We start from the raw sequence: 22,497 nt of genomic DNA, 5'->3' as shown, positions 1-22,497 counted from the left end.
TCGATTCTTTGTGTAAGAAGCAGTGGTTCATATATAAAATCATGACTCATTGACTACTGATGCCATGTACATATTATTTTAATAATCTTGCTACTTAAGTATTATTCATTATTTTCTTAGGCCTTTCACTATGTAGTAGAGCGATAAAAATGAATTCCTGTTTTGCATCTATCTAGTTTTCAAAGCTCACAATAAAAAAGCATGTTATGACCATATTGCATTTCGTGATTTTTAAGAAACTGTGCATTGAAAACAAAGTCATTGGTAGATACATTGTTTTGTGGGACTGTGAAGAAGTCTATATAATAATGATCTGTTAGCATAGTTAAAGTGACGCTATCATCACCTGGAGACTTTGCATAATTTGCATAATGGTGACATTGCCACTGGGGTCCAGAGGCCTTGAGGGGGGAAACAGGTAAAGGTGAGTTTACAGTACCTGAACCTGTCCCTCGTGGGTGCTGCCATCACTTCTGACCTTTCTTCTTCTGCTGCGTCAGGAGCCGACATCACTCCTGTACTCTCATGCATTCATGAGTACAGGATTATGGTCACGGTATCCTCCATAGACAGAGCTAATTTCCTGCAGTCAATGGTGAATGGAATTGATGGTGGTAGCTATACCTAGTGTCTAGAAGCGCCAGGGGGAGGAAAAATACTGAGACAAAGTAGTCCCTACTTTGTCTCAGCATATTTTTTGACTGGGTTAAGAATTCTGTGAAATTCCTAGACAGTCAATATGAGTATATCATAAAGATTTTATATTGATTAAATACTCATTTTGCATTATCTGGCTGGACATACAGGCCTTCACGTCCAGCTGGAAGACTCCCTTTGCATAGTTCAGTATAAAATTCAGGGCAAAGAACAACAAAGATTTGCAAACAACGTCAATCACTTGTTATTCAGTGCCGATTGACCTATTTTAGAGCAAAACAAACTTCAATATGGTACCCAGCATTAATCACAATGTCAGATCAACTTTAAATACTTTCTATTTTATTAGGAAGGTATGAAGAGTAAATATATTCTTATACGATTTCTGTAAATAATGCACTTTTTTCAAAGATTTTGACCAAAAAAACCAAAACCTTGAGGGGCGTGGCCTGGCTACTCGAGAGAGTGGATGTGTGAGTGACCAGCTCCGTCGAGGGTGAACGAAAAACAGCGATTAGCAGAGCAATAGAGACCCGAAACCACTTAAGGTGACTACCGGATACCTACCTGAGGTAGCCATGTCCCAAAGATCCACAAAAAAAGCGAAACTGCGCCAGCCAGCATTGCAAGTTGCGGCCTTAACATCGCCGCGACGAATCCCACAAAATGGCCCCGACGGCCCTTCATCTCCTGCGGCATGCTCAGACAGAAGCGATAACACCTCGGTCTCCTTAGACAATCTGAATCCCGCATCAGAGACCGCGCTATACAAGATGCTCAAAGATATGCAGCATACTCTCCAAGCTGAATTTGCTAAATTAGCTCGAGATGTACGGAATGACATCAAAGAAATAGGTGAGCGCACCGCTAAATTAGAAGATAAAGCGGATGAAATCATAGAAGCTCACAATAATTTAGCAGACACCTATGAATCACTTGCAGAAAAAGTGAATTTCCTAACTGCTAAGGTGGCGGACCAAGAAGACCGCGACAGGCGTAACAATATCCGCCTGCGCGGCATCCCCGAAACTGTCACAGCGATGGAACTCAAGGCCTACACTCAGACTTTCTTTAAAACTCTATGCCCGCAACTTGAAATTCGTGATCTGTGCATAGATCGCATCCACCGACTACCAAAACCACGATTTCTGGCGGATACGGTACCGCGTGATGTTATTGTCAGAATACACTATTTTACCACAAAAGAAATGATCATGCGCAAAATCAGGGATACCACGGACATACCAGCGGAATACACTGGGATCCAACTTTTCACTGACTTGTCCGCGGCCACACTTGCTAAACGGAAATCGCTCTTAACCATCACTAAAGCACTACGCCAAGCAACTATCCTCTACAAATGGGGATATCCTACTCGGCTAATAGTGAAGAGAAACGGCATCGAACACCAGATAAAAACCGAAGCTGAAGGAATTCATCTCTTGACGGAATGGAAAATCCCGTTTGCTCAGGGTACTGGAGAAGATCGCCCAATTGAACACCGCAAATCACCGGCAAAAATATCGAAGGACTGGATACAAGTTCCAAGGCCTAAATGAAGGACTACTACGAACAAGGTCGATAGACCCGCTATTACCTTGCTTTTCAGAGCCGACTTGACCTGACATCACGTGAGGTTACTAATGTACATACGTACATGATGATTGTTTTTGTTTATGATTATGTTGTATTACAGCCCGTTTGGCTACTGTAATGTTGGGCATCGGCAAGTCTCTACCGATAAAAGTGCTAACTACTAGCTTAACTCACCACTGGTGAGGACTTAAGGCAATATTAACACATCACTAATATTAGTCTCTACCTATATATTGCACTCACCCTCCCCCGATTTGGCTACATGTGGCCGATACTTCTTACTAGGACACCGGACGGTAAGTCCTGGAATGTCTTGTTGTACATAGTTGCCATCTGGCACTTTAAACCCCTTCCTCTCCCTCCGTTTCTTCACCCTTCCCCCTCTCCATTATGGCCCCTGAATGAACACACTGATCTAAAGGTCGTAAAGTTGCGATGCAAACGTGTCTGGGTCGATAATGTATTATGGCACCTACAATGGTTTAATCTTCTCCTCCTAAACCCCCTTAAACGTAAGTGGTCACAGGATGACTCACGATACCACAAACAAGACGAGGGCAAAGTATTAATTCACTATTACTGCTCTATTGGCAGCGTTTATGTTTTGCATACAGACGAAACTCCTCTCTACACTTTTATGATCACTAACGTGGGTGTGCTGAGACGACGGACTCCACCCCGGGATTATTCCCAGGTTGAATACATTCCACTTATTATTGGAAACTTTTCTTATTTTTCTGATGCCTTTAAATATACTCTCCCTTAATACTAAGGGTTTAAACTCTCCGCATAAGAGGAGATTAGCCCTAACAGAAGCCACAAAACTTCAAACAAATGTAGCGTTCTTCCAAGAGACCCACTTTTTGAAATCTAACATGCCCAAGTTCTCTTCTAAACAATTCCCGATCGGTTTCCATGTGGGATATGTAAAGAAAAAGAGAGGAGTCTCAATCTTGATAGGTAAAGATGTGGTATTCTCGTTTCACCATAAAGTCATTGATAAAGAGGGTAGATTTTTATTGTTGCAATGTTTTTTGAACAATGAGCCCTACACACTGCTAAATGTTTATGGCCCCCATGACAATCAACTGCAATTTGCTAACAAAATACTTGCATTGACACATGCGCACACATTTGGAACATTAGTTATAGGAGGAGATACAAACTTTGTATTAGATGATATAATGGATACAACTTCAACCAATACTGTAACACAGGCCACAGCCCGCAAACGTTCGATTGTGGCGTCCAATCTAAGGAAAGCAATTCATTCCTCGGAACTTTTAGATGCCTGGAGGGTACTCCACCCCTCAGACAAAGATTACACATTTTATTCGCAAATACACAATTCATATTCGCGTATAGACAGATTTCTAGTTCATTCCTCCACGATTCCAAAAGTACGTGCTGTAAATATAGGGATTATTACGTGGTCGGACCATGCGCCCATCACTATCTCACTGCAGGAACGCTTTCCCTCTAAGGGACGCGGAACCTGGCGTCTCAACGAAATCTTACTGAAAGACCCCCTTATCAAACGCCAAATTGCAGAAGACCTTAAGACGTATTTTGAATTCAATACCACCCAAGATACTACTATAGAATCGATTTGGCAGGCTCACAAAGCCGTAATTAGAGGATCTTTCATCAAACATGCTAGCCGAGCCAAAAAACAAAGGGAAAAAGAATATTCCACCCTCATTAATGAAATTGCGGCCCTTACACACGCTAACAAAATAAACCCTTCTATAACACGTAGTGAAACACTTAGACGCCTCCAAACTAAATTGAATGACATAGATATAGACAAAGCAAATTTTATTCTCCAACGCTATAAACATAAATTCTTTGCAAATGGGAACAAGGCGGGCTCTGTATTAGCGGCCAAATTAAAAGCTAGAATGGCCAACTCTAGGGTGGCCTGGATTTACTCCTCAACGCACAAAAAATTAATGAATCCACAGGACATTGTGGACGAATTTGCACGCTATTATAGCACTCTGTACAACCTTAAAGAGGATAATGCCACTCCTACTCCATCCCTCTCCCAAATACAATCCTTTTTAAATACGGTTGATCTGCCCTCTCTCCAACAATCTGAAATTGATTTACTCATCCAACCAATCTCTGAACAAGAATTAGGCCAAATTATCAGACAACTACCCCGACATAAAGCCCCGGGCCCAGATGGACTCTCTAATATTTATTATCAGACATTTTTTACTACCCTAGCTCCCTCCCTGACGGCATTTCTTAATCACTGTTTTAATAAAGGGGATATGCCACCCGAAATGCTACAAGCACATGTGTCTACTTTACCAAAACCTGGCAAGCCGGCCACATCGTGCCAAAACTTTAGACCTATATCACTTCTAAATTGTGACACCAAGCTCTATGCTAAAATCCTAGCTGATAGATTAAAAAACATTCTAACTCGTATTATTCACACTGATCAATCAGGGTTTGTGACATCTAGACAAGGATCAGACAATACGAGGAAAATTCTTAATATAATTAGCGCTGGACGCGGAGAAGGCCTTCGACAGATTGAATTGGCTTTATATGGAACAAGTTCTGATAAAATTCAGTTTCCCCGACCCATTTATCAAAGGGATTCTGGCCCTCTATGGCAAACCATCAGCCAGAGTAGCTAATGCCGGTTTTACATCACAACCCTTTTTGATAACAAATGGCACACGTCAAGGCTGTCCGTTATCGCCCCTTTTATTTGTCTTATCTTTGGAACCCTTAGCAGATAGGATACGGAAGAACACTGACATAACCGGGATAACCATTTCCAACTCGGAATGCAAACTCTCTATGTTTGCAGATGACGTTCTCATTACCATGTCAAACCCGACCCATTCCCTACCTCATCTTATGAGTACACTACAAGAATACAGCGCCATTTCTTACTATAAGTTGAACCAAACGAAAACACAAGCCTTACCACTGAGACTTCCACATACCACTGTCCAAACACTGAAAGACAGATTTTCCTTCGATTGGAGGCAGACACATATCACATACCTAGGTATAAAGATATCAACCACGTTAAGAGAAATCATTAAACATAATTACTCGACACTACCACGAATGTGTACTCAAACGATATATAAGTGGAAAGATGTAATGCTATCTTGGTTTGGGAAGATAAACGTAATTAAAATGGTGCTTCTTCCCAAATTACTGTATATATTTCGGATGATACCAATCCCGATCTCCCCGACACTAGGCAAACAAGTTCAAAGAATCATATCTACATATATATGGGGAGGAAAACGACCTCGTCTGGCTTCCAGTCTGCTCCAAGTCCCGACTTCAAAAGGTGGACTGGGTACCCCCAACATAACACAATACCAGAAAGCGGCTCTGTTGGAAACAGCAGTCAAACTCCATGCCGCTAAGTCCACATTACAGTGGGTAGATATAGAAAACAATTATAGCCCACTGGGGTCCCCAGTAGAAATCATGTGGACACCTAAACATTTGAGGAACCATACTCATACATTGTTGCCACTATCTAAATTCTCAATTCAAGCGTGGGATAAGTTACATTATAAACACATACCTGACCGTAAGTTTTTGCCGTGGGCGCCATTAAATGCTCTAGCCGCGGTTTCTCCTTGGCTATCTATACACAAATGGAAACAGATGGGTAATCCCCGGATAATAGATATTTGTAGCTGCGATGAGATCCTACCGTTTCCAGAACTCCAAGCTCTTTATGACTTACCCCACTCATTCATATTTCCTTACCTTCAATTGAAGGACGTCATAGCTACTAGAGTTGCCACACTAGTAGACCTAGCCCCAGGGCCAGGCAAGAACCTTCTCAAACTATATGATAGATGCCATAAATCCCCAATAAAAACCAAAACTTTGTCCTTAAGCTATCTTACCTTGATCGAGCAATCCCCTGAACCGACGGTTGCTTATAAATCCCAGTGGCAGAAAGAAAACCCTCAGAATTTCACAGACGATCAATGGCTTAAATCACTCCTGGCATTAAAAGGGGTTACCTCCTGTTACTCTCATATAGAGTCTCATAAAAAACTTATCTATCGGTGGTATCTCACGCCGGACAGATTACACCAAATTTACCCTAACGCTCCGGATAGCTGTTGGAGATGTCTCCAATCCAAGGGTACCATGACCCATATATGGTGGGATTGCCCCCTTATTGTACCTTTATGGGAGGAGGCACAAAACTTATGGAATGAAGTAGGCTTTCAGCCCTTAACTTTGACATCACGAATTGGTATATTCTTAATGACACCGGATAATCTGTCACACACGGATAAACAGTTATTAAGCATATTAATCCTAGCTACACGTAGTCTTATTGCTGCTAATTGGAAATAGACCACATGCCCGCACCCTAACTTACTGTACCATAAAACTAGGCAGTTTTTAAGGTATGAACTAATGTCAGCACACTCGGCTACACAATTATCTACAGCCCAATATAATTGGCACCTCTGGAACTCAAATGCCTATATAATACAGAAGGATAAGGGTCCTTAACACAATCGTGACTCATATCGGTTATATGAACGGGCAGAGAGTAATAGATTAAACAGAGCAATCTTTAATACATTCCGACCAAGTTCAATACACCTCTTGATCGCTCTACCAGACCTACAATAACCATACACAACATCTACTTTAGATGTCCTCTTCACTATATGCATTTTATAGACTCTATTGCCACACTATGCCCAACCTGGAATTTAGTTTACGGGGACCGATTTGGTAAATGGATCGTATGCTCCATGGGTCTTCACACACTATATCAGGATGTCTTCTTGTAATGTACCTTTATGCTGTACCACATTACGTAACGTAATATCTCCTTGCAAAGAACTTTAAGACACTCATACCGTACCAGAGGAGACTAAACTGTACCAGTCGCACATTTGTGTGTTTCATACTGTTGTGTAAATGTTTCTACTGATAAGTTGTCATCAGGGAATGCTGCCAATCAACCGGCTTCATTGTAATTTGCTGATTGTCTTTATGACTTATTGTATACTACTGATATGTATTTTTTTTTTTTTTTTTGGACCTTACATATGTTTCCCCTCCCCTCCCCTCTTCCCTTCTTTTTTTCTGTACCCCAATCCCAATGAAAATCTTTCAATAAAAACTCAAATTTAAAAAAAAAAAAAAAACCTTGATTAAAATAAACAAACAACGTATGTAGTGCGGTAACTAATGATAAGATATGTGAGGGATATTACTTGCATAGAGCATATAATAGAAGATTATTGTATTTGTTATCTATATATCACGATTTCATTTTAATAACAGCATAAAATATCTTTCTGTATATTTAATGTAATTAAGTATTATTTAATTTAGGATAATTCTGAGCACAGAGAACTGCAGTGAGATTTACTCAGTCTGTGAACAAGAAATTTACAAGAATGCTTTTTAATTAAAGTGTTTTTGTTCTGTTTAAAAAATCTAAAAACATATATGAATTTGAATTAAAATTATTTGGTGCAAATAGAGTAGTAATATTCTACTTCTTTGGGTGCGAGGGCATCGCATGGGGTAAACAGATTAAAGGCAGCCTGCAAAGAGTTTAAAGGGGTTAAGCAATGTACAACACCTCTTTTGACCCAAAACCTCTCAGTCTGGCGGATGCTACTCATCCGCATCTAGTTTCCTTCCTACATTGCTTCCATTCTTATTAGTTTCCATAGTTACTGAACAGTGGACGCTATGTGTCAACATCCCCTCTTGGTCTCTGGGTTCTGTAACCATGGAGACTAGGAAGTCCTACAGTTGGGTAGTAACTAGCCATGGATGGAGGCATACAAAGGGATGAAATCACTAGAAGCAGGCAATGACAAGGGAGGAGTGAAAACTACATAGAACATTAACCTCTAACAATCTAGATATAACTGAATTATACAGGTTTTATAGTTCATCTTAATACCTGTTTCAAATAAAGTCATATTCATGCACATGTGATGTACATATTCTGCTCTGTAATGCACTATTTCTCAATAAAAATATTACTAAAAAGATTGTTACATGTGATTTTGCCCTGAAAATACTCTATCTGGTAAGAGAAAAAAAACCTACTGGTTCACTAAAAGGACTTTCATGTTGAATATTTAATTCTGCTCCAAATTCAAGCTATACATTGAACTACACATCCTGCTGGTCAATGTCATATTTATAGTATATATATATATATATATATATATATATATATATATATATATATATATATATATATATATATATATATAAATTGCACTGACATGTTTGTGATGTGTGATTTTGCATATCATACCACTTAAATAAAAATCTTCTGGTATATTAAAGGCAATCCCATGCAGAACATTTATTTTAGTGTATTGTTGCTCAACAATTCAGCTATACCTTGTGGCAATGTATAAAAGTGTGTCATTACTAATGTCACATATTTACACAATTGCCAGTAGGACACTGTTTCAAAATAGCCAGCTTCGATACTAAATTAGGTTGGGGTGATCAGTTCTTCTGGCGTATCCAAACTTGGCAACAATGTGCCACATAGACTGTGAATCTTTTTTGAACTCCAAGGAAGGGCATTTGGAATCTTGATGAGATCCCCAGTGTATTTATACCAATTATAGATAAAACAGTTCCCAAAAACAGTTCTGTTACACATTATAAGTTATCATTGTGCAACATTATGAGTTGATGCCAAGTAACTGTTTGCATCTTCAACTGCTAGAGAACTTCTATACTTCTACTGGGTTCACCTGAGAGTGCAGGTTGAGACCAAACGGAGGGGGAACAAGGAGGAATTCACAGTTCCCAGTGCAGAAAATATCTCTGATGATTTTTACAGCAGGTATACTATTGTTATGAGTGCAGTTTTAACAATGGCTCCCAACCTTTTTTGGACCAAAGCGCACTTAAGTGAAAATTATCGAAGTCATCTCATATTGGTTATAGTTCCTGGAGTCTTCTTGTGCTGTCCCTTGGTCAGTGTTACAGTGGTATATCATTTTCGAGCAGTTTTACATTACATAGAATTCCTTGCCACTTGCAGCTTGCCAGCCCCACTGGATGTATGACTAAGTCAGAGATTACACACTTTCTTCTAGTCATACTGATTCATACCAGCAATAGCCGCTGTGATTGGCTGAAAACAACCTATTTCTACTAAGGCTATTTTTTCCTAACTAACCAAAGCAGCACAGAAGCTGTGGATTGCATAGCAATTAAACATAAACAAGGGTTTAATGCTGAATTGAATGATGGTGCCAGTGGACTTCAGCACTAAAAGAAGTTCAATGAGATGAAGCCGCTAAAATGCCTACACTGTCTCTTTAATTTTGCAATTTGGATTTCAATTCACAGCAATTTGGAGTTTAGCGAATAATCCTGTAAATGTTTGTTACACATTTTTAGGAAGCTTGAGACATACCAGTGTGACACAGATCACTGGTTTCAAAGATTCTACTCTAGAACATTTCACATTATCTGTGACTGCATCTTTTGTTCTGAGAAGTGCTAGAGGGTTGCATTGATATGAGCCTTCTACTAATTTTTCCCAAAATATATTGATAATTAAACTAATGCAAAATCAATTACCACTTTAAATCGTTAAACTTAACAATGACTTAAATGGACGCTATAGTCACCAAAACAACTTTAACTTAATGAAGAGGTTTTCATGTATAGATCATGTCCCTGCAGTCTCACTGCTCAGTAACCTGCCATTTAGGAGGTAAATCACTTTGTTTATGCAACCTTTGGCACATCTCTTTGCATGTGACGTACACAACCTTCCCAAATACTTCCTGTAAAGAATCATCTAATGTTTACACTTCCTTTTTTGAAAATGATGTTTAAATTATAATTTCTTATCTCCTGCTCTACAAAAAGCTTGCTAGACCGCGTAGACCTGAATTTAATTAAATTAAATTTTTAGTTCCGGAGATAAAAACTTTCAAAGTAAGTAACATCCGATTGAAAATGAAACCATTTTGTGTTCATGCAGGCTGTGTCAGTCACAACCAAGGGAGGTGTGGCTAGGGCTGCATAAACAGAAACAAACATGATTTAACTCCTAAATGGCAGAGAATTGAGCAGTGAAACTTCAGAGGCGTGATCTAAACACCAAAACTGCTTCAGTAAGCTCAAGTTGTTTGGTAACTATAGTGTCCCCTTAAGAATACCCTGATTGTGTGATGTAAGAGCTAACACATAGAATATGGTTACTCAATGTGGAATGCCCTACGTCTTTCTCAGTAGCTCAGTAGTTACAAACGATATGTCATTAAAGGTTTGGGTTCAGAGCTAACACAAATCTGAAATAATGTAACTACACAAATGCAGTAACACACCTTTCACATCTTGCAGAGTTTCTTTTTGAAATCCCTGCTTTAGGGCAAGTTTCACACATTCCGTTTTGAATGAAGACACATAGCAATCACACATTCTCTCCATGTTTTGTTTATACTAACTGCAAAGTGTAAAAAAAGGTGACTTGAAAACGGTTCAGAATGTGAGATCTTGTTTGGTAGCATGATCACACGTTGCCAGACGAGAGACTTACAGCAAGAATGCAGGCTTGACTATCCATGTGTTTTCTAGGAATTGTGAATCTATTTACGTTAATACAGAAAGATTCCACTATGCAAAACGTACAATTCAAATTTGTTTATATAATGTTTACCCAGGTGCTCAGTTCAAGAAAGAAATCAACGTGGAAGGCCAGAGCTATCTCCTGTTGATTAGAGAAGAAGCTGGACCTCCGGATGCCAAGGTACATGAGATTATGTTTCTAGTCAATACAAAGATAATGGATAGAACAGCAGCAGAGCCCACCTCTAAGGTCACTGGGGCCTCTTGTACACAAAGGTCCTTATTCTCCAAAAACACAATAGCAAAATGATGGACAAAAAAGTTATTTTGGAAAATGATCCAACTATAGTCAAATCTTAGATATTTCACCTTGAATTGTGCAGTTCACATTTCGGTACACCACCATTCATTGTCCATTGCAATCGTTCGCAACCTAGACCTTATGTGGAAGAACACCAAAAATCCTGGATTTAGGTATCCCCAATTCTGTTCCAAATAGGATACTAATATGGGCTCATTGGTGTTTTTTTGATGACTGTGTTGAAACCACTGGTTTAGCGAATACACCCCAAATACAGTTTTGTTTTTTTTTATTCAGTAATTTAACGTGGCTTTTTCATGTACCTCCAAAACAGATTACATAAAAATTAATAATAGTAATTAATAATTTAAATACACTGTGGTCATAGGTGGAAAGACAGGATATGTAGATAGACACAGATATTATTATAACCAGGATACCTGTAAAAAATGCATACTGTGTTGAATCTTGAAGATCTTTGGCAATGGGTGTTTCAGTAAATTTGAATGATAGCAAATTAAGCTTATATACGTAAACATACATATCTAGACTGATGTAATTTCTCTGTAAACCAGAGCATGTTTAATTGTCAGACAGCATTATAATTTGTTACAGTCACTATGAATGTGTATGCCAGTTTAAATATTGACTATATAAAAGCTGCTAATCACTTAACTCCGTGATTACATAGATGAGACACTTTCAAAAAAAAGATTTAATAACCAGGCCTAAGATGACAGAGTCGGCGAATAATTACCCCTGGACAGCTTGGCTAGTAGACAAGAGAGCCTTGAATTCCCTGTGACAGATTGCTTATTGATTTAACCTTCTAGTTTGCAAACTGGGTGGATGCCGTAATCTTCGTGTTCAGCCTTGAGAATGAGGCTAGCTTTCAAGACATGTTCCAGTACTATGCTCTCCTGGCAAACTACCGTAGTGTCGGTGACATCGCTGTGGCTCTGGTGGGAACTCAGGGTAAGCAATATTCAACAGTCATATGTATATAGAATGTTTGCTTTTTGTATACCTAATTACTGTAACACAGAAAGAGGTTATAAAATACAAATAAAATACACATTGATCTCCGAACAAAAGCTTCACAAATATAAAATAGTATTCTTGAAAATAAATTCAAAGACAAATACGTTAGTTATGGATAACGTTTTCTGTGTTAATTATTATTATTATTTTTAATTTAGAAAGTGTTTTTTGTTTTGTTTTGTTGTGGAAGATTACATTAAGATTTGAGTCCTTTTCAAACACATTGTGGCAAGCAAGAACAATAAAATTAAAGTTGCAAAGCTACATATGTAAAAGTAATTAAATATATACAAAAACATACAGGGATTTACTAAAGTGGTTCAAGGTGAAATTCAAATTGAAGGTCAAAATAGCTGATCTCGAAGAATTCTCTAAGACATTTGGGCATTCAGTTCAACTACTCTGTCTTAAATTTGAAAATCACATTGAATTCACTTGGATTTTCACTTTGTGAATAATCCTGACAGTTAAAAAAATGATTAAGTTATATTTAGACATATTCATTTGGTAGAGGATATGACATCTTTTTAAAGTTTATCTAAGAGAAGGATGCTCGACCCACTTCTTTGCTGTAATGACTACTACTAAGTAAGGTCTCGGAAAGGGACATTAGATTGTTAGTAGAGTGGGGAGCTCGAGTGAGTATAGCATTCAGGTTGTGTTGGAGCTCTCCAGAGAATAAACCCCAAGAAGATTTAAAGTTGAAGGGTGAAAATTGAAAAAATAAAGACTCTGAGAAATTGCATTTTCTTTGTGGTCATGTTTTTAGTACCCGACCTCTACAGATAGAATAAAAACCAAACAGTACCACCACAAATTGAAAAGGTACTGAAAGCCCAGCATCTTTAAAATGCTCCTTTTCTACTGAAATCATATTTGACTAAGATTGGCTCAGAAATCTAAAATCCATTTTTTTTTTATTTCACAGAGAGAATTGTACAAAAAAAGATAATAATCAATTATTCTTCATAAATAAGAGACAACAAATGTTCAATTTTAGCTCTTCTCTATGTTGAGATTATATTGTGTTGTTGTTTTTTCCTGAACATTATAACTTTTTAGCATTGTAATGTTTGTGTTTGATGATGTTAGTTACTTATGTTTTTTTCTTACAGACAAAATTAGTGCTAACAACAAAAGAGTGATCGAGGATGTACGGGCTAGAACTTTGTGCAATGACATGAAGCGCTGTATGTATTATGAGACATGTGCTACATATGGGCTTAATGTCGACAGGGTGTTTAATGAAGGTAAGTAGTTCTGAAGTCATTTTTTTTTAATAATGTTGACACATGACATAATACATGACACATAATGACACATGACATAACATTGAAAAAAAAAACTATTGTATTGTTTTGCATTTTGCTGTGTTTTTTTTTTGGCAAAATGTATTAAGTCTTTTGGGCATATTTTGTGCCCTAACCATTATTGTTGAATGTATTCTATTTTTCCAGTAACACAATGGATTTATCTATTTGTCCATAATTTTTTTTACACCAGAAAGGTACTCTGTCCCACTTCTCTTTTTTCTACCATTCTAAATTTGGTAGCCGTTTCTGAAATTACTATTTCTGAGAAAAATGGGGGAATTTTGCTGAAATAGTTTTAGACAAGTCTTTGGCTATAGAATGCAAATAAGTAGTTTGCCATGACATGTTTCATAAAACGATGTTGGTTTTGATAATAACAATGTTTTCCCAATTAACTAACTCCTTAAAGACCGCGGTTGTACTAGGTACGTCTGACAAAAAACTATCCTTAATAACCGCGGACATACCTACGTACCTACGTTCGCGGCATTCATTCACTTACAAGATCACCGCCGTTCGGTGTTGCTCCCGGTCTGGGGGGACTGCCTGACACCCCGACAGTCCACCCTTGGCAAATTAGGCCAAATTAGCGAGCAATGTGATCACTCTGAAAGAGCAGTCACCTGGCCGCAATAGCCGTCCATGCATATGCCTGCAGGGGGACTGCCTGAACTGACAGGCAGTCTACAAGCTTCTGAAAAATAAAAAAAATATCTTAATAAATTAAAAAATTATATACATATATTATATCTATATATAATATGTATATATATACGTCATGCTAAGTGTATTTTTATATTAATATATACATACACTTATAATTAAATTACACACGTATATATACATATAGCTATATATATATATATATATATATAAAAAAAACTATAAACAATAAGTAAAAAAATGTTTTAAAATCCTATTTATATATGTGTAATTTTATTCCAACTGTATTTTTATATAAATATATGTATATTTATACAAAAATAGACTTGAATGAAATTATATATATATATATATATATATATGTATATATATATATATATATATATATATATATATATATATATATATAAAATAGACAATTGCCAGCACTCCTGGTTTTCAACAACAATACGGTTTATTGTCATGAGTCAAACTTTCAGTTCCTAGCTTGGAACTTTTCAGGTGTCCTGATGAAAGTTCCAAGCTAGGAACTGAAACGTTGACTCATGACAATAAACCGTATTGTTGTTGAAATCCAGGAGTGCCGGCAATTCTCTATTTTCCATATTACAGTGTGGCTGGGGATCCGGTATAATTTAGGAGGTAGGAGTGCAAAACTTTGAAATTTTTTCATATACATATATATATATATATATATATATATATATCAATAAACATAATTACATAAATAATTTCATAAATATACATGTAGACTTCAAATATGTAAATATGTATATATATTTAAATTCAACGTGCATATTTACGTAATAGTTTTACATAATTTAGTAATAATAATGTAGTAATTTTATAGATTGCAATTTGAGGGACCTGCCTGACAACCCAGGCCGAAAGTCCAGAGAATTTAATTTGCTAGCACTGTATTAACCCTGTTACTTTCCATGACACCCTAAATTCTGTACATGGGGGGGTACTGTTTTACTCGGGAGCGTTCGCTAAACACATATATTAGTGTTTTCAAAACAGTAAAACATATCACAGTGATGATATTGTCAGTGAAAGTGCCTTTGTTTGTATTTTTCCCCACACAAACAGCACTTTCACTGATATCATTGTTGTGATATGTTTCACTGTTTTTAAACACTAATATTTGTGTTAAGCAAAGTCTCCCGAGTATAACAGTACCCCCCATGTACAGGTTTTATAGTGTTTATGAAAGTTACAGGGTCAAATATAAGGCTTGATATTCTGTTTTTTCACATTGAAATTTACTAGATTGGTTATGTTGCCTTTGAGAGCGTATGGTAGCCCATGAATGAGAATTAGCCCCATGATGGCATACCATTTGCAAAAGAAGACAACCTGAGGTATTGTGTTCAATCTTTTTTAGTAGCCACTTAGTCACAAACACTGGCCAAAGTTAGCTTTCATAATAGTTTTTTTCATTTTTAACACACAAACAAATATGAATGCTAACTTTAGCCCGTGTTTGTGACTAAGTAGCTACTAAAAAAAGACTGGACATACCCCATATTGAATACCCTGGGTTGTCTACTTTAAAAAAATATGTGAGGTGTGATTCAGAGATTCATGACAGATAACAGTGTTACAATGTCACTATTGATAAATGTAAAAAATATATATTTTGAAACAGCAATGTCTTCCTTGTACTTGTAGCCCTATAACTTGCAAAAAAAAAAGCTAAGAACATGTTAAAGGAACACTATAGTCACCTAAATTACTTTAGCTAAATAAAGCAGTTTTAGTATATAGATCATTCCCCTGCAATTTCACTGCTCAATTCACTGTCATTAAGGAGTTAAATCACTTTGTTTCTGTTTATGCAGCCCTAGCCACACCTCCCCTGGCTATGATTGACAGAGCCTGCATGAAAAAAAATCTGGTTTCACTTTGAAACAGATGTAATTTACCTTAAATAATTGTATCTCAATCTCTAAATTGAACTTTAATCACATATAGGAGGCTCTTGCAGGGTCTAGCAAGCTATTAACATAGCAGGGGATAAGAAAATCTTAATTAAACAGAACTATATAGGGCTCTCTTTACAGGAAGTGTTTATGGAAGGCTGTGCAAGTCACATGCAGGGAGGTGTGACTAGGGATTTAACTCCTAAATGGCAGAGGATTGAGCAGTGAGGCTGCAGAGGCATGTTCTATACACCACAACTGCTTCATTAAGCTAAAGTTGTTCAGGTGACTATAGTGTCCCTTTAACATTGAGTATTTCTAAACTCAGGACAAAATTTATAAACCTTTTAGCATGGGTGTTTTTTGGCGGTTGTAGATGCGTAACAGATTTTAGGGGTCAAAGTTGGGAAAAGTGTGTTTTTGAAAAATGATTTTTTTATTATATATAATTGCCTTTTTGCATTCATTACTGGCTTCCTTATATGTTATATAGGATGCCTCTGATTTGTCTGATTTAAATGCTTTAAATATTCTTTTCTTTTTTTTTATTTCATAGTTTACTTTCTCTCTAAGCCACATTGGTTTCAATTTCTTTCTTATGTATTTACTACCAAATTGTACATACTGAGAAGTGTACATTTCTAATATTTATTTGAAGATATTCCAGTTATCCTCAGTGTTCTTTTGACTAAAGAGTTTATGCAGTTCAATGTGTTGGGCATTTTAAAATATGTTTTGGTATACCCCATGTGCATTTGCTTTATTGAGTTTATTTCAAAAGACACCATATTGTGATCACTATTTCAAAAGTGCTCCCCTACTTGAATGTTTATCAAAAGATCAACATTGTTTGTGTTTAATGTATTATGCTCTTAATCTGTATTTTTCGGCTTGAGTGCAAAGTTAGATCCATGTTGTATTGCGTATTTTATTTGCAAAGAACAGCATTGTTGTTTTTGTAAATCATATATTTTTTTTCAGAAAACAGCCTGTATTCTGGAGCATTCAAACTTAGATTTTCACACACCTGTTCTAATGCAACAGTATCCAAATGGATGTAATAGAATACTGTTTTAGCAATAAATTGTAGGCAAGATGAATGCATGGCTATTATATGTAACTTTGCTGTATCCAAGTTTTAAAACCCCAATCAGTGATTTCTATCCCGAGGTAATAAACATCACATAATATATAAATCCTTTTACACTTTTGAAGCTGGAGCAGCTGAGCAACCAGCAGGTTAAAGGGTTATACAGTAAAAGTCTGGTGTTAAAGTGACAATCAGTAAGCATCTCTTTTACCACCAATCCCAGTACTATGTGTGTTCTAAACATAAAAAAGCACATTTAATTGCAGTTCTTCTTTTAAAGTGAGACCCTGGGCTGCTACATAGGATTTGGGTTTTATCCTCCCACCTACTACTCTACATGTCCAGCAACTTCTCTCTTAGGTCAATGGGGGCTGTGCACATGCACAATATGCCTGCAATGGATGTAATCCACATCTGTGATGCCTATTTATTTCTACAGTGACAATATGTGCACTAGGGAATACTGATTGTACACTAACGACAGCCTGTGTAGCAAACTGAGAGATGGGGAAGGAAAACTTTGTACACTTTAATAACATCCTACACAATGGATTTCTATTTCATGATTGTGTACACTTAGCATGCTTGTAAAACATATACCGACAGCCATTGTTCCTTTAACATGTAAAGTGATCAATGAATTGAACATTGTGTGATATCCGGAATTCTGAATTTTGTTTTAATCCTCCGTTCCATCTCTCCTTCACAGTTGCCCAGAAGACCATAGCTCTGAAGAGGCAGCAGCAGTTATTGTCCTGCAAATCCCTGCCCAGCTCTCCAACTCATTCTGGGGGTTCCACGCCAATATCGGTTCAGGTAAAATCAACAAAAGTTTAAGGCCAATGCCATTTATACACAGTACTTGGTAATCAAATGCTGCTAGTAATGTGATGTGTAGAACTATGGCAAGTACTAATCCAATTATGTATCCCAATATAATCTTCAATTTCTAACATAAATGAGGAGTGTATTTACTATACATATTTACTAAAGGTGAATCGAGCATTATATTTACAGTAGGATCAACCACCTGGTCTACGCTCAATTTTCTTTTTCTTCTCTCTGGTTAGTGTATAAAGTATATTATTTGATGGACTATGTCTTTAAGATACTTGAGTGAGCAGGCAAAAAAACATTTATTTTATTTGTTATGGGATACATATTCAACTGTAGGTTATAACAGAATGGCACAATCATAAAACAAAACGTGGCAACAACGAAAAAAATGAAATGAACCCTGTTCGAAAGTCTGCATACCCTTAGTTCTCAATACTGTGTATTGCCCCCTTTAGCATCAATGACAGTGAACAGTCTTTTGTAATAGTTGTCTATGAGGCCCCTAATTCTTGCAGGTGGTATAATTGCCCATTAGTTTTGGCAAAATGCCTCCAGGTTGTGCAAAGTCTTTGGTCGTCTTACATGAACTGCATGTTTGAGATCTCCTCAGATTGGCTCGATGATATTAAGGTCAGAAGACTGTGATGGCCACTCCAGAACCTTCACCTTTTTCTGCTGTAACCACTGGAGGGTCAACTTAGCATTTTGCTTAGGGTCATTGTCATGCTGGAAGGAAAGTCCAAGAACGTCCCATGCGCAGCCTTCGTGCCGAAGAATGCAAATTGTCTGCCAGTATTTTCTGCCCCCCCCCCAAAGCATCAGTGACCAACCACCGTGCTTCACAGTGGGGATGGTATTCATTTCACTATAGGCCTTTTTGACCTCTCTCCGAACATTGTACTTATGGTTGTGACCATAAAGCTCTAGTTTGGTCTTTTCACTCCAAATTACAGGGTGTCAGAAGCTGTGAGGTGTTGTCAAGCATATTGTAATCAGGCTTTTTTTGTGGCATTGGAGCAGTAAAGGCTTCTTTCTGTCAATTCGACCATGCAGCTCATTTTTGTTCAAGTATCGTCACATTGTGCTCCTTCAAACAACCACACTGTCTTTTTCCAGAGCAGCCTGCATTTCTCCTGTGGTTACCTGTGGGTTTTTCTTTGTATCCTGAACAATTCTTCTGACAGTTGTGACTGAAATCTTTCTTGGTCTACTGACCTTGGCTTGGTATCAAGAGATCCCCAAATTTTCCACTTCTTAAAGGGACACTATAGTCACCTAAATTACATTAGCTAAATAAAGCAGTTTTAGTGTATAGATCATTCCCCAGCAATTTCACTGCTCAATTCACTGTCATTTAGGAGTTAAATCACTTTGTTTCTGTTTATGCAGCCCTAGCCACACCTCCCCTGGCTATGATTGACAGAGCCTGCATGAACAAAAAAAAACTGGTTTCACTTTCAAACAGATGTAATTTACCTTAAATAATTGTATCTCAATCTCTAAATTGAACTTTAATCACATACTGGAGGCTCTTGCAGGGTCTAGCAAGCTATTAACATAGCAAGGGATAAGAAAATCTTAATTAAACAGAACTTGCAATAAAGAAAGCCTAAATAGGGCTCTCTTTACAGGAAGTGTTTATGGAAGGCTGTGCAAGTCACATGCAGGGAGGTGTGACTAGGGTTCATAAACAAAGGGCTTTAACTCCTAAATGGCAGAGGATTGAGCAGTGAGGCTGCAGGGGCATGTTCTATACACCATAACTGCTTCATTAAGCTAACGTTGTTCAGGTGACTATAGTGTCCCTTTAATAAGTGATTGAACAGTACTGACAGGCATTTGGCTTTGGATATCTATATCTATATCCTTTTCCATCTTTATAAAGTTCCATTATCTTGTTACGCAGGTCTTTTGACTGTTCTTTTCTCCTGCCCATGGCTAAGTATCTAGCCTGCTCAGTGCATCCACGTGAGAGCTAACAAACTCATTGGCTATGCATACGCAGACGCTAATTGCAATTTAAAAAGTTAAACTTTAATTGCCATTTTAACCTGTGTGTGTCACCTTGTGTGTCTTTAACAAGGCCAAACATTCCAGGGTAAACTTTTGATCATGGCCATTCGGGTGATTTCTGTTATCATTATGATTTAAAAAGGAGCCAAACAACTATGTGATAATAAATGGCTTCATATGATCATTATATGATCACTATCCTTCAATAAAAACATTTTTTTAAATGATCAGTCATATTTTCAAAATAAATTCCAAAATTTCACTATTTCTAATAAGGCATGCAAACTACTGAGAATAACTGTATATATGTCTTTTAGACTGCCTTTGAGTTTATTGGTATCCCATTAACCATCTATCACACTTTTCCTGGCTTCAAGAAGTATCTCGGGGTGACTTCATGGTAGCTGAAGTCAACTTTTCTTTTTTGAACTTAGATTTCTCCCAGATTCAGCTGTTAGTGTGTGAGCAAGCTTCAAGCAGTCGTGTTGAACTGATCTGGAACTTAAGAAAATAGTTGCATATTTATTTAATAGATATAAATAATTTAAGTATAACAGGTTGCCATGTGGCAACATATGACCCTCTTATTTATTTTGATGAATCGTTTAAGATAAATAAATCCCTAAGATTCTTGGTTATCACTAAAGGAAAATCTATTGTCCCCCATTTTCATTCAATGTATATCCACTTATTATAGAGTTATATTTTCTTTACATGTTATTATACATTGTTTCCGCTTCGATGCCTTTCCATTTTCATTAATTGTAATTACATAATAACTTTGTTCAATTAAAATGTGTGCACATCCAGCCTTATTTGCCCTTACCGTATATAGTGGAACATTCTACACCGAGACAAATATATAAACTTATAGTGTTATGTACTGTGTGTGGAAACAAAATAACATATAATATATAAATAATTGTTACAGACCAGCAACGGAGGACCTGGAAATGACTACTCCTCATTGCCATCCACTCCAAACATCAGTCACAGAGAGCTCCGGAGTGAGATTTCTATAGGAGTCAGTACACCTGGCTCACTACATCGGGGTGCTAAGCGGCGCACAAGCCTTTTTGCAGTAAGTTTTTTTTGGGGGGGCTGGGTTATAATAAAATAAGGGTAACAAGTCTAAGGTGAACTGGTAAACAAGAGTTTTAATAGGACACTCCAGGCACCAAAACATCTTAATCTTACCTCAAGGGGTGAAACCGTTCTCAAATGGTTTCACCCCAATGTTGCCTCCAACTGCGATGTCCAATACCCCCTGGCGGCATCTGGCTTCTTAATTTTCAGATTCAAGTGGGGTGGAGGGGTGCTGATTGACTGAGAGTGGTCAGCTGACACTCTCAGCCAGTCAGTGACTCCCCATTCACAAAAACATATAGTTTCCAAGCCAAGTTCTGTGAATGGGGAATCACTGACTTGATGAGAGCGTCAGAAGCCTGATGCTGCCTGGGGGGGAGTGGACTTCACCACTGGAGCCAACTTTGGGGAGGTAAGAGGGGTTTCTTGGAACCATAACAACTTCATTTGGATAAGGTTGTTTTGGTGCCTGGAGTTTCACTTTAACTACAATGTAAAATACCTGTAAATTGGATTTACACTTGAGCTGCAATACACAAATACAGTATAGCATTGTGATGGCAAATACCTTAATTATACCCCTGGCTAAATGGCTAAATTCAGAGGACTTAAGTTGTGCATATATATCTAGTATTAGCACTTCCACCTTACCTTACATCAGGTGAATAGGTAGTCTCTCATCTAGTAGGTGGGCAAAACACCTGTCCCAGAGTAAGCACAGCTCTTTAATAGTTAAATAGCTGAAAAGAGACTTCCATCAAGTTCAGCCTTTCTCACATATGTTTTTGCTGTTGATCCAAAAGAATGCAAAAAACCCAGTCTGAAGCGCTTCCAATTTTGCAACAAACTAGGAAAAAATTCCTTCTTGACCCCAAAATAGCAGTCAGATATCTCCTTGGATCAAGGAGCTATTACCGCACTAATTAGAAATGATATCCCTGTATGTTATGTTTTTGCAAGTATTTATCCAATTGCTGTTTTAACATCTGTATGGACTCTGATAAAACCACCTCTTCAGGCAGAGAATTCCATATCCTTATAGTTCTTACTGTAAAAAAAACTTTTGTTTGTCTTAGACTAAATCTCCTTTTTTCCAGCCTAAATGAGTGACCTCGTGTCCTGTGTCTAGCCCTGTTTATGAATAGAATTCCAGACAATGGTTTGTACTGTCCCCGAATATTTAATACCGGTTATGTGTTAAATTTATATATGTGTGTATCTATATATATTGTTTGTATATTGTATTTTTTGCAATATTGTATCCTATTGTAACAATGCAATGCTTTGTGGACCCAAGACATACTTGAAAATGAGAGAAATCTCAATGTATCCATCCTGGTAAAATATTTTATAAATATATTAATAAATATCCCCTCT

The 22,497-nt window shown here is 37.3% G+C and overlaps 1 protein-coding gene across 3 annotated transcripts in view; it reads left to right on the top strand.

Moving 5' to 3' along the window:
- Positions 1–22,497, top strand: part of AGAP2 (ArfGAP with GTPase domain, ankyrin repeat and PH domain 2) — a 294,442-nt gene that overhangs the window by 215,487 nt on the left and 56,458 nt on the right. For all 3 annotated transcript variants that reach the window (XM_063427736.1, XM_063427727.1, XM_063427718.1), the window contains exons 4-8: positions 10,947–11,032; positions 11,986–12,127; positions 13,309–13,443; positions 17,894–18,000; positions 20,966–21,115. In XM_063427736.1, coding sequence (XP_063283806.1) covers positions 10,947–11,032; positions 11,986–12,127; positions 13,309–13,443; positions 17,894–18,000; positions 20,966–21,115 — 620 coding nt within the window. The remainder of the gene's footprint in view (positions 1–10,946; positions 11,033–11,985; positions 12,128–13,308; positions 13,444–17,893; positions 18,001–20,965; positions 21,116–22,497) is intronic.

The sequence above is a fragment of the Pelobates fuscus genome, chromosome 1 (assembly GCF_036172605.1).
Source record: "Pelobates fuscus isolate aPelFus1 chromosome 1, aPelFus1.pri, whole genome shotgun sequence".
NCBI lineage: Eukaryota > Metazoa > Chordata > Amphibia > Anura > Pelobatidae > Pelobates > Pelobates fuscus.
This window is presented reverse-complemented; position numbering and strand designations above follow the sequence as displayed.